Raw genomic sequence first — 16206 nt, forward strand, 5'->3', positions numbered from 1 at the left:
GCTAAGTGGAGAAAAAATTGAGCACAAAAAGATTTAAGGAACAACGCTGTGAAATGCAAAGGTGGGGGTGGACCTGCGTGGCTCAGAGCGTCTTACTCTTGATTTCAGCTCAGGTCATGATCCCAGGGTCATGGGATCGAGCAATGCATCAGGCTCCACGCTGGGTGTGGAGCTTGCTTAAGATTCTCTCTCTCTGTCCCTTCCCTGCTCATGTGCACAAGAGTGCTCTCTGAAAGGAGGAAAGAAAGAAAGAAAGAAAGAAAGAAAGAAAGAAAGAAAGAAAGAAAGAAAAAGAAAGAAAGGAAAGAAAGAAAAAGGAAGAGAGAAAAAGAAAGAAGGAAAGAAAGAAAAAAGGAAGGAAAGAAAAAAAGAAGGAAGGAAGAAAAGAAAAGAAAGAGGAAGAAAGAAAGAGAAAGAAAAAGAAAAAAGGAAAGAAAGAAAGGCAAAGAAGTTGAGAAAGATAGAACCCTTCAAATGCCCCCTGGGTTTGTGGACTGGAAAGTAATCTTGCTGAGAACCACTTTGGTCGATTTGTGAAGGTAAAGCAATAGATTCCTTCAGTAAGTGTTTATGGGACGCCTCCTTGGAACTGGTCCTGTTGCTGAGAAGGCAGCACTGAACTGGCGAAGGAAGCTGGGGAAGAGAAGATCTCTTTCGAGACACCTGGGTGAGAAGAGGCAGAAAAAAGACTGGATGAAAGCGAGAGAGAACCAAAGCATTCCGGGACGGTGTGGGGTTTTGTTTTTGAGATTCAGAAGACAGCATGTTTACAAGCTGAGGGGAATTCTCGGTCTAGAAGGCCATATCAAAGATGAAGGCGAAAGAGGAAGGATCCATAGGGACAGTAAGCAGATAACTTCCCACTCGCGGTCAAGTGGACGATGTTAGTTCTGTGAAGGGCACTGTTGTTCTGGATGTTAGAGTCCCTTGCTTTGTGCAATACAACGTGCCTTCAACGCAGTGAATATCTTCTCCCTTGGGCGTGCGTTCTGGTTTTAAAATATTAGTGGACATAAATATTGCAGAAGATAGAATGCAAGGTGGGGGGGGGGGAAGAATACCCTAGAATCCACAGACTAGGCTCGAGACCCATATCTGGCACTTAGTGCAAGTCCTTTCTGTGCCTGGCTTCCCTCATCTGTAAAATGGGGGTACCAACAGTGCGTAGCACCTGGCACCCAGTAAGAGCACAATAAATGTAGTATCACTGATAGGAATGAGGGAAGCACTGGAAACCTGATTAATTACTCAGCTTAACACCACTCAGAATTATCAAGGTGGTCAAAGTCGGCACGATAATGGTAACGTTTCAGGACCTCGGAGCACTTTACCTGCATACCTTAAAATTCCTCACTGGCTCTTGTTACCTGTGAAAAATCGGGGCTTCCACCAACCCATCTGCCTTATTTTGTCATGCTTTTGCAGCTCCCCACAACCCTCAGGCCGGATCCGGCTCCTGATCAACCATATCTGGGCTGATGCGGGAGGTGTGGGCTAAAAGGAATGCAGCGCCCTCTTGTGGGCTTCAGACAAAAAAGGAACTATTTCCAGGAAGGAGAGGTAGAAAAGATTCGTGGAGCCCAGGGTGTAGAATTACCTGATTTACTTTTTATCTTTATTGTTCCTGCTTTTTATCTTTATTTTTATTACTCTTATTTTTTTAATATTTATTTATATTTGAGGGAGAGAGTGGGGGGGCCGGAGGGGGGACGGCAGAGAGACGGAGACAGAATCCGAAGCAGGCTCCAGGCTCTGAGCTGTCAGCACAGAGCCAGACCTGGGGCTCAAACCCACCGTGAGATCATGACCTGAGCCAGAGTCGGACGCTTAACCGACTGAGCCACCCAGGTGCCCCCTATTTTTTTTTTTTAATTAGCATTCTTCAAAACTCCTGGGCAAATTATATTTATAAGAAACGGAACACAATTTGCAAAGGCATCCAAAGCTCCCCCTATATAAAGAACTCTCCCTCCTGTGAGCCCCAGCACCCCATCCAGACCTTAAGGTCATGACTTTGCTTTTATCAGGCCACATTTTAAACAGGGCACTCAGGAACATTTTTCAGACTACATATTCCAGGATCCTCCCAGAGATTCAATCAGCTGATTCAGACAACTTTGGTGGGAAATTTTAAATTTTTTACTGTTTCTTTATTTTTGAGAGAGAGAGAGAGACAGAGTATGAGCAGGGGAGGGGCAGAGAGAGGGGGAGACACAGAATCCGAAACAGGCTCCAGGCCATGCGGGGCTCAAACTCACGAACCGCGAGATCATGACCTGAGCCAAAATCCGACGCTTCACCGACTGAGCCACCCAGGCGCCCCGTTTAGTGGGAAATTTTAAACCGAACCGCCCCAGGCTGACTTCTGCTGCCTCTTTGTCTTCACTTGCTGGTAGCTTCACCGTCAGGAAAGACGAAGAAGGTGAGCCAAGGAGCTGGTGTTTGAGTCTCAGCCATGGCGGGGGGGGGGGGGGGGGGGGGGGGGGGTTGAGTCTCAGCCCCGCACCTGGCTCTGTGCTGACATCATCTGCACTGCGTGCCTTCCCTCCCTGGTCATCTCTCAGTCCCTCTAAGGATTCACCAAGTGAGGGGTTAGGGCAGGGACAGCAAGCACTTCTGTGCCCACCATGTTCCAGGCACTGTGTAGAGACAACTAGGAGCAGTTTCTGCCCTCCTGCAGCCTATAGTCACCGAGGCAGCGGGACACAGACAGACTGTTCCTTAATGAACCCTGAGGCAAGAGTCGCTTGCGGAAGTCCCCAAGGCCTCTGTTCAGAATCCTTCCATTCTTCCTCCACCGATGCACTGGCACGTATAGGCGGCGCACACCCATTGGAATATCGACTAGACAATTCTTGATCGCCAGTGGACGGACAAGGAATCTTCACGGGGCTGAATGGGACTGAAAGGCCAGGCCTTCCAGCCTGCGGATTTGGCCAGCTCGGTGCGCTCCGCCTTTTGGGATTTCAGCTCCACCCAGGGAAGCCCTTTTGACCTCCCCTTCTAACCTTACCATCAGATCTCTTGAGACTTCATGGACCCTAAGTAGTCCCTCTTCCAGGTGACAGTCCCACGCATATCCAATGACTCCGTAAGGTCCTGCTGACCACGGCAGCAATACTGATGTTGAAATATTGATAAATATTTCAGGGCACTGATCCTTCCTGCGGCTCCCATTTTAGGAGAAACAGCCCCAGTTCCTAACACAATTTCTCAGGTGACAGGGTAAGTTCCTGTGTCAGCTGGTGTCCCCCCACCCCCCAACAGGCACACACTTTGAGGGGGCGCTAGGTCTTGCCTTCCCCCTGTCTCCGGCTGGGGGCGGAGCTTCGCGGTCCGCACCGGGCGGGACACCCCAGCCTTGGGTCTGCGCAAATTGCAAAGGGGGGCGACGCTCCATCCGGCTGCGGGGGGCGGGGGTGGGTGACAGGAAGCCCTCAGCCAAGGGGGCGCAGCGCCAGGCCCCTTCTCGGCAAGGAACACTGGGGACACTTGGGGAGGAGGGAATGACATGAGAGGGGACCCCCTCAGGAAGGAGGGATGAGCCTAGATCCCTCGGGAAAGACGATGCCGGGGCCCCGCCGAAGGGAAGGGGACTGACACCTGCGTCCCCTAAGGAAGGGCTGACGAAGCGGGGTCCACCTAAGGAAGTGGGAATGGCTCTGGCGCCCCCCTCAGGAAGGAGGAGGGAGGACCCCGGCGTCTTCCTCCGGTAGAGGGCACGTCTTAGGGATCGCGCTCAGGAAAAAGGGTCGGGGCACCTGGGTGGCTCAGTCAGTTAAGCGTCTGACTTAGGCTCAGGTCATGATCTGACGGTTCAGGTCATGCCCTCACGATTCGTGGGTTCGAGCCCCGCACCTGGCTCTGGGCTGACAGCTCGGAGCCTGGAGCCTGCCTCGGATTCTGTGTCTCCCTTTCTCTCTGCCCCTCCCCCGCGCATGCTCTGTCTTTGTCTCTCAAAAATAAAGGTTACCAAAAAATTAAAGAAAAAAAAGGAAAAAGGGTCGAAGTCTAGGAGCCCCCTAGGGAAGGGGGAAATGACGCCAGGGTACTCTTAGGAAAGGAGGATGACACTGGGGTCCCCTTAAGTGGAAACGACGCTGGAGTCACTTTCAGGGAGTGACGCCAGGTCCCCTCACCCTCCTCGGGGTTCGTCGCACCTGCAGCCGCCCGAGAGCCTCCGCTCGCTCAGCCCTCCGGCTCCCCAGGCGAAGCGGCCGCGCCCCTCATTGGCGGCCTTCTCGGCTAATGACAACCACGACAGCCAATAGCACAGGGGGGAATCCCCCGCGTGTCCTCGCCCCGCCTTCCACTCGGTCTGCGCGTGCGTGCCTTTCTAATCCCGCTGTCTCTCCCCAGCGCCACTCCAGGAGGCGCTTGGGGGCGGGGAGCTCCCAGTCCCGCCTCCTTCCCCGCCTGTGACCCATTTATAACAGGGCTGTTGTGAGAATTCAGTGCGACAATTTACGTAAAACAAGCAATGCCTGGCACATAGTAATCCGAGTTATTATCCGCGCAGTTATTACCTGCATTTTACAGCGAGGGGGAAACGGAGGCACAGAGCGAGGAAGTTACCTGCTTCCTTGACTAACCAGGTCATTAACTGGAGATGTGGGAACTAGAATCCAGGCAGGCTGAATTCAGAGTCTGCGTGCTTATCTACCGTGCTTTTGTGCCTGCCAGATAACAAATACCGGTATTTCCTTACCCTGATTATAAAATAGGCTTCCCCTTGATTATAAAATTAATACCTGCTCACTGCTAAAAGTCAGAAAATATCGAAGACTACAGAACAGAAAATACAGATCTCTCTTAATCCTACCACTGGAGACATCATTAATATTTTGGTGGACGAACTGCCTTTTCTAGTAGATCCTCTTTTAGTAGGATCATACAATGCAGAACATTTTGAAATCGGCTCTTCTCAGTATAAACATGTTGTCATTTCAATAAATTTAAACGCTCCTCATTGGTTTTCCCCACCTCATTGTTTTTAATTTTTTTTAATGTTTTATTTTTGAGAGCGAGAGCGCAAATGGGAGAGGTGCAGAGAGAGAGAGAGAGAGAGAGAGAGAGAGAGAGAATTCAAAGCAGGCTCCAGGCTCTGAGCTGTCAGCACAGAGCCTGACGCCAGGCTCAAACTCAAGGACCGTGAGATCTTGGCCTAAGCCCAAGTCCGACGCTTAACCGACTGAGCCACCCAGGCGCCCCTCCCACCTCGTTGTTTTTAATGGCTGCATATTCTTCTACTGTACAGATGAAGCATAATTTAATGATGCTCTAATGTTGGATATTTTTAATAATAGTTCTTCACTATTCTGACCAATACTAGAATGGGCATTTTATGCCTTCATCTGTAGGTTTTTGTCCAAATGTCTCTTTAGGATAAGTACTTTAAAAATTGCAATGGCTGAGTCAAAATGCATGCAGTTATGTTTTTAATAAATATTGTCAGACCACTCTTGGAAAGCTGTATGTGCCAACTCCCACCAACACTAATGAGCTATGAAAGTGCTTTGTCCACACCAGGATGGTCCATCTTTTCATTATTTGCCAAGTAGATTAAAAAAACAAATATTTTAGGGGCACCTACCTGTCTCAGTCGGTGGAGCATGTGACTCTTGATCTCCGGGTCATGAGTTTGAGCCCCACATTGGGTGCGGTGCTTACTTAAATAGCTTTAGAGGTGCCTGAGTGGCTCAGTCAGTTGAGCCTCTGACTTCTGCTTTGTGCTCAGTTTGTGAGTTTGAGCCCTGCATCAGGTTCTGCGCTGATGGTGCGGAGCCTGCTTGGGATTCTGTCTCTCTCTGCCCTTCTCCTGCTCTTGCCCGCACGAGCTCTTGCTGTCTCTCAAAATAAACAACCATTTAAAATGTTTAAATAAGTAAACAGATAAATGAATAAAGTGAATAAATAAGTAAGTTTAGGGGCACCTGGGTGACTCAGTCGGTTGAGGGCCTGGTCACGATCTCATGGTTTGTCAGTTTGAGTCCCACATCAGGCTCAGTGCTGTCAGCGCAGAGCCTGCTTTAGATCCGCTGTCTCCCTCTCTCTCTCCACCCCTCTCCGCTTACACTCTCTCTCTCACAAAAATGAACATTTAAAAAAAAATACATTTTAAAAATAAAAATAAGCGTTTTAACTTGAGCTTCCTGTTATTCTGTGAAAGAGGGAGAACTATCATCCAGCTCAGGATTTTGTGCAGGTGAACTAAAGTAGCAATAATAGGGGCACCTGGCTGGCTTGGTCAGTAGAGCGTACAACTCCTGATCTCCAGGTCATGAGTTCAAGCCCCACACTGGGGATAAAGCTGACTTAAAAAAAAATAAAATAAAATAAAGTAGCAATAATAATGAAAGTATCAGGCCGTTATCAGGCAGCTGTCATTGTACAACGGACAACAGGTGAAGTGAGGTCTCTGCCTTATTTCCTCGACAGGGTGAGATCACTTCCAGGCCTCAGTTTCCTCATCTGTAAAAGGGAGCCTGTAATAGTATACCTCCAGGACTGCCGGAGAGCCAATAAGAGAACCCTCCTAATGAGTTTAGCACAGGGCGCAGTCCTCTAAAGGCTGGAAGAGGCAGAGCCATTGTGCCGGACCAAGCAGCTTGCAAGTGGCTGATGTCAGCTTTAACTGACGCCGCCCCTTCCCCAGGTCTCCCTTGTCCTATTCAGATTACAAGGCCTTGCTGCTGTGCCCCACTGCCCTTGGTCACCTTTGCCTGAGGAAAGATGAACTCCCCACCACGAGGATTTTCAAGAGCCCAGCTGATGGTCACATGCCCACCTCTGCCCTTTGACCCACATCCTCAGACTGTGACAGTGTCCCAACGGAGGAGGCCTTTGGGACATCATGCCTGCACTTGGGGAAACTGAGGTCCAGAGCAAAGAAGTCTCATCGGCCTCCCCCTGCCACCTGGGATTAGTGCTATCGCCTCCTGACCCGCCTCCCGACCCTCAGCCCGACACCCTTTCCCCGACTCTGCCTCCCTTTGAAACACCCTTGGGAAAATGTCTGTGTCTCCTTTGCTTCTTGCACAAGGTTCAGATTCCCTGGAAACTTCTACCTAGTTTTCCAGCTTTGCTTTTCCTCTCTGAGCCCAGGCTGCCCCCCACTCTTCTGGGCCGGGATATCTACATACTGCAAATCTTTAAACCGCAGTGAAGCAGGCAAACCTTTCTACACGCTAAATCCTATATATTCACCCTCCCACTTAAGTTCCAGAACTGCAGTGTCTCATATGATAGACACTGGCCACTTGTGGCTACTTAAGGTAAAGGAAAATGAAAACCCCACCTCGTCAGTTGCAGTAGCCACATTTCAAGGGCTGGATAGCCACACGTGGCTAGTGGCTACTGTGTTGGACAGCAGACAGAACATTCCCATCATCGTAGAAAGTTTCACAGCCCTGCTCTAGACTGACGGGGATTTTTGTGATCATTTTATAGATGAGACAACGGAAGGTCAAAGAGATCATGCCCAACGTCACCCAGCCACAGCTGGGATCCAAACGACTCCGATAACTAGAGCTGAATGACAAAGTAAGCAGGTCAACCTTTCCTTAGATCCAAGGAAGCTGTGCATATATACATCTACTGATCCCCCTGTGGTTTAAGCACTTAAGCACTGAGTGTGTATGTGTATCTTAATTTATTACACCCCAGAGGCAGCCAGTATTCTAAACCAAAAGCTTGAATCACAAACACTTCTGCTATCCATATCTTTAACCACTTGGGAGTTTTTTGCTCATCAGCATAATGAATGTCAGAAACATTGGTGAAATCAAGGGTTTGTTAATTAGCCTGATAAAGGTTGGAAAATGGGATCCCTTGAGTGGAATTAACAGTATTCAAATATGTGGATTGGTTAAACTATCTGAGTCACTCACACCCCAACCTTGAATGAACACTTTAGCAAAGCAGCTTAAAGTCCAAGCCAGTCCTGTGTGAATTTGGAGGATTCGGCTTGCCTGATACTGACCATAAGGCTTACAGGCTCCAAGCAACACAGAGCCCTGACTTGAAGATATTCAGGTTTGGGGGCACCTGCCTGGCTTAGTCAGTAGAACCTGTGGCTCTTGATCTCAGGGTTGTGAGTTCAAGCCCCACACTGTGTGTAGAGGTTACTTTAAAATCTTTAGGGGTGGGGCGCCTGGGTGGCTCAGTCAGTTAAGCGTCCAACTTCGGCTCAGGTCATGATCTCACAGTCTGTGAGTTTGAGCCCCGCGTCAGGCTCTGTGCTGACAGCTCAGAGCCTGGAGCCTGTTTCAGGTTCTGTGTCTCCCTCTCTCTCTGCCCCTCCCCCCTGTTCACGCTCTGTCTCTCTCTGTCTCAAAAATAAATAAACGTTAAAAAAAAAATTTTAAATCTTTAGGGGCATTTAGGTGGCTGAGTTGGTCTTAGAGATGTGACTCTTGATCCCAGGGTGGTGAGTTCAAGCCCTACTATGGGGGTAGAGATTACATAAAAATATAAAATCTGTATATAAATAAAATCTTAAAAAAAAAAAAAAGATATTCAGGTTTGTTTTGGATTTTGTTTTAATGGAAGGTGAAGGTTGCAATCCCAAAATGGCCAGGATGCTGGGAATTCATAGAACTTACAGGGTAAGTAAAGTCTCTTGTGGCTGTTTATCAGGTTTAACATCTGCACGGCAGAATTTGACCAGAGACCTTTTATCATGGCCTGGCAGCCCGATGATGGACGCCCTACCAATCAGGCCCCCCCCTCCCTGAGGTTTCCAGGAATGACTGTGAGATTCCAGAAGTGCCCAGAGTTGTGTCAGATATGCTGTGTACAAGAAGTGGGGTTTACCTGGGTCGCCTAGCCTCCAAAGACTGGTCTGAACCTCCACTTTACAACCTGAAGTCCTTGAGCCAGCCAGCACCTGGCCCAGGCCAGGGGGCTGCCTCCCGCCACACTTGCTGGACCCCCATCCAGGTCCTCAGCGCTTGGGGAGGGTCAGGGATGGAGCCTCTCTCTCCCCTTATCCGCGTCCCAGGCAGCCCGTGAGGAGAGGCGCGCCTCCCAAAACCAGGGTGGGAAAGGAAGTCACATCAGCCAGGAAGATCAGTGAAATCCTCGGTTTAATTGGAGACGAGATCGAAGGATTGATTATCGATCAACGGACCGACTGATTGATCAGAGGGGACAACACAAGAGCGGCTGAGGGGGCCCTGCGCCCCCCGCTGGGGAGAGGAGCCCTGATTGGGGGTGGGGTTCCATCTCACCAGTCACACCTGGGGACAGGGCAAGGGGCAGGCTCTGCTCAGCCCTCACCCCCCAAGATGACACGACTTCCCATCAAACGGCAGCACTGAACCCACCCTTGCGGGGTCTATGGTACAGTTTGTATAATACAGTGGGGATGGGGACTCTCTCTCTGGGAGACCCCCACCCCTCCTCCTTCCCCTGGCTGGGTCAGCTGGGGAAGGGCAAGTGTATTTTCCCTTTTTGCCTCTGTAGAATAATTTACAAACCAACCTTACAGTATGTACAAAAAAAAAAAAAAAAAGAGAGAGAGAGAGAGAAGAAAAAAAAAAGAAAGAAAACCCAAAGAAGTCCCACTCCAGTCACTGGCTGGGACAGAAACTACTTTCGCTACAAAAATGAACCCTGTACAGCATCACGGGGGTGGGAGCAGGTGGTACTCCCCACAGGGATGGACAGACAGATGGAAGGCTGGGGCAGCCGGGGGGGCTACAGTACCGTGTGCTCAGAGTGGGGGGTGGGGGGAGGAGAGAGAGGCCCTGCCTTGCCCAGCTGCAGAACTGGGCCAAAGGGCAGAAAGGAGAGGGGGAGAGGGGGTCTTTCCTTCCAAACAGTCCCCCATGGCTTGGAGAAAAATGGCCTTGCATCTGTCTGTCGTATTGCTGCAGGAATAGCTCAGGGGTGTGGCGGGGGAGGGGGGGGGAGGGGCGTGGCCAGATGGGGACAGAGTAGAAAGGACTTTGGTGCCAGGGTGGGAGAGGGTTGCCCAGAAAGGGGATGTGGGTGTACATTGTTATTGCTTCCTCCTAGGGCAAAGGGTCGTGAAGGAGGTCAGGAGGATGCTGGGGGGGTGCCCAGGATGGGGGCCACTGCGAACCCCTCTCCTATGGCCATGGGAATCATTAAGGCAGAAACAAGAGGAGAAGCAGCTGGAAGGAGGGGTGTGGTTCGGAGCCATCCCCCCCCCCAATGGAGAAAATTCAAACGGAACCCAAAGTGGAAGGGGAAGAGGGTGGCAGGTGGAGGGGCGGGGAGGGGGGGGATCAGGCCCTCCTCAAACCTCAGACCCCAGGTTGGTGGTGTGAATGTCCCTCCAATACCCGCCTCTGCTACATCTTAAAGCACGCGGCTCCCCTCTCCAGGTCCCTATCCCTCGGGTTAGTATTGCCAGGTTTGTGCAAAATGAGGCGGGAGACTTCTGGGGGGGGGGGCAGTGCGCCAGAGAGGGGCTGGAGCTGGGGCCTCCCACGGTGGCAGCACCCCCTGAGTCCCCCGCCCGGAATGGCTATTCCTGGTTGGGTTCCGGAGACCCTCCAAAATTCAGAAGAAAAGCCCCGAAGGGAGGCGTTATGCCTGCTTGGGCCCAGGCCAAGAGCCCTAGGAGGCTGGAAGACTGAGCCTGGGGCCTGGGGCAGGGGGAGGTGGCAGGAGATGGGACACAAGGGGTAGTCGGGAACAGGAGATCTACAGTTGCTGTGTTTCATCCTGTTTTTTTTTTTTTTTTCTTTTTCTAAAAATGTAACAATTAAAATTCCAAAAATAAAATCCCTTCCAGGACCTCCGCCCCTGGTTCCCCAGCCCCCACCTCCAAAAAGAGGCCCCGTGGGTGGGGGTGGGGGAAAAGAGGAAAAAAAGAAAAGAGAAAAAACCCCACTTTTCTGTTTTCTTTTTTCTCTGGAGGCCCAAGAGTCTTTGAGGCAGTGGAGGAGGCGGTCGTGGGGTAATGGTGGTGAAGGGAGCCGGGGAGAGCAGGAGGGTGTCGGGGCCGGGGTTCAGGTAGGGCCTCCAGCTGACCCCCACCCCCCAGGAGCTGGGAGTGGGGGGGGGTCCTCGCCGGACGTTCCTGTGCAGGCACTGCACGCCCTCTTGGCAGCCTGATGCTCTTTTTGGGCCCCCGCCTCGGCCGCCGTGGAGGGGAGGCCCGGGAGGCCCGGGGTGTCCTCTGGAGGGGGCGGGGTCCTCAAGGCGGGCAGAAGGGGGCTCTCGGCAGACAGGGCCAGGGGGCTGCTGCGGCCTACGGCATCCACAGATGCGTCTGGGGACGTGGCCTTGTCCTTGCCCACAGCCACACTACCGGCCGAGTCTGCTTGCTGCGTGCAGCAAGGTTCCTGTACCTTCACCTCCGTGGGCATATCCTGGCCATCGACCTCCAAGAGTTCCTCAGCTGGGGACGCATCCTGAGCCACGGACAATCCCCGCACCGTAAATGCACCCGGGGCGGTAGACACCTCCTCCTCATCTTCCTCTTCCAGCGTCAGCTCGAACTGGAACTTATCGGGTGGGGGTGGGTGGCCTGGCCCCCTGGGCTCCTCCTCAGGCGGCGGTGATGGGCTCTGCCGAATGGCGCTGTGGTACCAGTCTCTGTTGTCCTCTAACGTGTCCAGGATCTCCTGGGCGTCCGGGTGGACCAGGTCAGCCCACGTCTCCCACAGCGGGTGCACGATATAGTCGATGAAACCCACCTGGGAGAGAAGGGACACCGGCGTCAACAGGTGGCCGGCTGTTGTGGATGGTAGGGCCATGCTGTGGGATCTAGTAAAGTCTAAAAGGCGCTGACAGTGGGGCGCCTGGGTGGCGCAGTCGGTTAAGCGTCCGACTTCAGCCAGGTCACGATCTCGCGGTCTGTGAGTTCGAGCCCCGCGTCAGGCTCTGGGCTGATGGCTCGGAGCCTGGAGCCTGTTTCCGATTCTGTGTCTCCCTCTCTCTCTGCCCCTCCCCCGTTCATGCTCTGTCTCTCTCTGTCCCAAAAATAAATAAAAAACGTTGAAAAAAAAAAAATAAATAAAATAAAAGGCGCTGACAGCATTTAACCTAGTAATCGTGCTCCTCCAGATCCGACCCGGAAAAACTCTTGCACGGGGAAGACAAAAAGAATCACATATGACATGGAAGCAAATACTGGAAACTTCCACACATCTGTCAGTTAGGAATTAGTTGTAAAAAGCCGTGGGGGTGCCTGGTGGCTCAGTTGCTTAAGCGACCAACTCTTGGTTTTGGCTCAGGCCACGACCGTAAGGTTTGTGAGTTCAAGCCCTGCGTCAGGCTCCGTGCTGACAGTGCAGAGCCTGCTCAGGATTCTCTTTCTCTCTTCCTCTCTCTCTGCCTGTCCCCTGCTCATGCTCTCTTTCTCCCTCTCTCTCAAAATAAATAAATAAACTTAAAACATTGAAATAAAATGTTTTAAAACATTGTGGTACACCACAGATACTACTAGTGATATTTTCTGCAACAAAGAAAAACTAGAAATAATTCCATGGCAGAGTATTGGCTAACGCTGATACTATCTTCCCTCTTTCTTATGAACAAAATCTTGAGGGCGCCTGGGTGGTTCAGTCGGTTGAGCGTCCAACTTCAGCTCAGGTCACGATCTCACACTCCGTGAATTTGAGCCCAGCATCAGGCTCTGTGCTGATGGCCCGGAGCCTGGAGCCTGCTTCAGATTCTGTGTCTCCCTCTCTCTCTGCCCCTCCCCTGCTCATGCTCTGTCTCTGTCTCAAAAATAAATAAAAACATAAAAAAAAAAAAAAAGAAGAAGAAGAAAATCTTAATTTTTCTTGGTGGAGGCAATGTTTCCCCAATACAGGTGAAAACTACATTTCCCAGCCTCCTTTGCAAAGAGAGGGTGGCAATGTGACCACATGTAGATGGAAGATCTGGGTTGGGATGGGCATAGGGGGTAGGAGTGCTGCTTCAGCTGGCAGAGACGTTTCCTCCTTACGATGTGGCCAGAATGGCTAGAGTTTCAACAGCATCCGTGACCATGAGAGGCATCTCTAGGGACAAAGGTCCCATGCTTCGGATGATAGAAGAGAAACACTGAAATCTCTTTAGGTGCCTGACTATTTCATGGAGCCAAAGGGAGCTAAATTCTTTCTCTCGACTTTTTTTTTTTAATTAAAAAATTTTCGGGGCGCCTGGGTGGCGCAGTCGGTTAAGCATCCGACTTCAGCCAGGTCACGATCTCGCGGTCCGTGAGTTCGAGCCCCGCGTCAGGCTCTGGGCCGACGGCTTGGAGCCTGGAGCCTGTTTCCGATTCTGTGTCTCCCTCTCTCTCTGCCCCTCCCCCGTTCATGCTCTGTCTCTCTCTGTCCCAAAAATAAATAAAAAACGTCGAAAAAAAAAATTAAAAAAAAAATTTTTTTTCTTAAATGTTTATTTTTGAGAGGGGTGGGGGAGGGGCAGAGAGCGAGGGGGACAGAGGATCTGAAGCAGGCTCTTGGCTGGCAGCAGAGAGCCCGATGTGGGGCTCGAACCCGTGAACTATGAGGTCATGACCTGACCCAAAGATGGACGCTTAACCGACTGAACCACCCAGGTGCCCCTGGACTTTTCTTACATGCGAGAGAATAAAAATGGGGTGTCTGGGTGGCTCAGCCATTAAGCATTTGAATTCAGCTCAGGTCATGGCTTCACAGTCAGTGAGTTTGAGTCCCACGTTGGGCAAGCAGGAACCCCGCTTTGGGCAAACACAGGAGCCCCAGGTGAGCCCTGCTTCTCTCTCTCTCTCTCCCTCCCTCTCTCTCTCTCTGCCCCTCATGGGATTCTCTCTCTCTCTTCTCTGCCCCTCACTCACTTGTACCGTCTCTCTCTCTAAAAAAAAAGAGAGAGAGAACAAAAATGAAGCCTTATCTCGTCTGAGTCACTACGAATTTGTAACTCCTCAACACCTAAATGGCCATCCACAGGAGAAAAACTATAGACCCCATCTGCTGTCTAGATCTGTGAGAATACTACAGAGTCGTCAAAAGGGATGAGCTAAATCTATACGTAGTAACACAGACACATCTCCAAGTCATTGTTTGGAAGAAAAGGCAAGCTGTACAAAAATGGGTACGTGTCGATAAAATTCATATTTTTTTAACAAAGCAAAACTCCTGAACTATTGCTATGAAGTTGCCCATAAATGTAACTACGTAATAAAACCTATGGAACTGGTTTTCCCGGGCGTTGGAGGATGGGGTGATCTGCATGCTCAAAGGGACATTTGGAAGTATCTAGAGACATTTTTGGTTGTTGTAATTGGAAGGGAAGGGGCGGAGGCCAAGGATGCTGCTCAAAATCCTACAAGGCACGGCCCCCGCAACAGAGAATGACCCGGGCCCAAATGTCAACAGCACCAAGGCTGGGTAACTCGGGCCTGGAAAGGCGTGCACAGTGAGCCGGGAAGAACAGGTCTTGCCAGGGAGGAGACTGGGAGTGGGGAGGGTGAGAAACTTTCACATCCACACTTTACAAACAAGACTGGGTTTCCGTACCTCTTGTCAAGTTAAACAAGCACATGATGACGCGTCATCGCATCTCATTGCAAAATCCCACCAAAAATCAAGGACAAAATCAGCAGCCAGGTTACAGGGATACCGAGAGGCTGGAGCGACATAAGGTCTGTAACCAAGAGCTGGGCAAGTATTATTATGGATGCTAAAGGAGAGAGAACTGTTCCACTCACGTCTACAAGTTTTGAATCCAGACGCCTGGTTTTGGTTATTCTGTAGAAGGGAAAATGTTGCAAATTTCCCATCAAGGCAGAAAAGGAAAGAAACACACACACACACACACACACACACACACACACACACACACACAGAAAAACTTGACTTTATGGAGGGGCAGGTCGGGAACTTCTGGGTCTCGGAGCTCCAGGCCAGCATGGGGTGGGGAGGCCCGCTTAACACTGTACCTGAGACTTCTCCACCGAGGCTGTGTGCTTGTCGCACATGGGGCTGATCTCCATGCCCCGCTCACGTTCACGGTCCCCCTGCTGGAAGAACTCGGCCATAATGCGGTCGGTCCACTGGCGGTACAACTCGAGTGGCTTGGTGGGGTTGCTGAGGTCTGCACAGTGCACCATGTTCCGAAGGACCTGCATGAGGTGGGGGACCTTCAGAGGCCATGCCCCCATCCCAGTCTGGGACCTCACGCTTCCTTACCTCCCCCTTTATTGGGAGAGTGAGGTAGGGGGATGTGGAGAGAGATAGGGGAAATGGGGAGAGGGGAGAGGATGTCAGGGGGAGAGCAAAGAAAGAGATCGTGGGGAGAGGAGAGAAGGAGGTGTTGGCAAAGGCAGAGGAGACAGGACGGGGTGATGGAGGAAGGGAAGAAGTAAGGAGGGATGGTAGATGGGAATTGGGATGGAGAGATGGGAGGGGAGACAGAAAAGAGACAGGAAGAGGGGCAACATGGGAGCTGCAGGCTGAGGGAGGGGGGCAAACGGGACCCAAAGGGGAGAGAGAAAAGGAGAGAGGGTCCGGTCTCCTTGTATGGTGGGGGGGGGGGGGGGGGAGGGAAAGGCACCTGGATGCGGTCGGAGTAGTTGTCCAGCAGGAGGACCCCCGAGCTGGTCACCTTCTTGGTCTCCACCATGGTCTTCAGGTCTGCCAGGAGGGTCATGTGTTTGGACATGTCCGTGGCCAGCACCTGTGGGTGAGGGGCCACTGAAGCCCTGCCACGGGCCGTACTGACCCGAACTACGCCTCTAAAGTTTTCCCTCAGCACAACCTGTTCCCAGTCCCCACAAAGGACGCCTCTCGCGGGGCTTCCTGGCCTGGACTCAGACCCTGCCTCAACCCCAGTGTCAAAGGCGCCCTTTTCCGTTCTGGCCCCGCCCCCGCCCCGCCCACCATGTCGATGACCATCTTGCGCAGGCTCTGCCGCTGGCGCTTGCTGAGGTTCTGGAAGATATCGCAGTTGTCTTCCTGCAGCAGCTTGAAGCCCACGGCCAGGTGGTGGTTCTCCAGCACCGACTCATCGTTGTACATGAGCGCCAGCTCCGAATCTGCGGCCCAGGCCCAGGCAGGCTGTCAGGGGAGGGTGGGGCCGGCAGGGCCGCCTCGAGGGGTGGGGCAGCGCAGGCCCCGCCTCCAACCCGGCAGGCCCCGCCCCCGTGGGGGCCACTCACTAGTGTTGATGAGGAACTGGTTGGAGACCCCAGGGTGGTCTACGTCATGAATAGCGGCCGCGAAGAGGGCGGCAAGAATCTCCAGGTCCGTGAACACAGCC

General features: G+C 51.9%; 1 protein-coding gene across 5 annotated transcripts in view; it reads right to left on the minus strand.

The window, feature by feature from the left end:
- Positions 1-9069: 9069 nt before the first annotated feature.
- Positions 9070-16206, minus strand: part of PDE4A (phosphodiesterase 4A) — a 40314-nt gene continuing 33177 nt past the window's right edge. For all 5 annotated transcript variants that reach the window (XM_058728066.1, XM_058728065.1, XM_058728067.1 and 2 more), the window contains 5 exons: positions 16106-16205; positions 15828-15982; positions 15502-15624; positions 14888-15070; positions 9070-11672 (listed from right to left, as the gene is read on the minus strand). In XM_058728066.1, the coding sequence (XP_058584049.1) occupies positions 10983-11672; positions 14888-15070; positions 15502-15624; positions 15828-15982; positions 16106-16205 (1251 nt within the window). In that variant the 3' untranslated portion in view covers positions 9070-10982. The remainder of the gene's footprint in view (positions 11673-14887; positions 15071-15501; positions 15625-15827; positions 15983-16105; position 16206) is intronic.

The sequence above is a fragment of the Neofelis nebulosa genome, chromosome 4 (genome assembly GCF_028018385.1).
Source record: "Neofelis nebulosa isolate mNeoNeb1 chromosome 4, mNeoNeb1.pri, whole genome shotgun sequence".
NCBI lineage: Eukaryota > Metazoa > Chordata > Mammalia > Carnivora > Felidae > Neofelis > Neofelis nebulosa.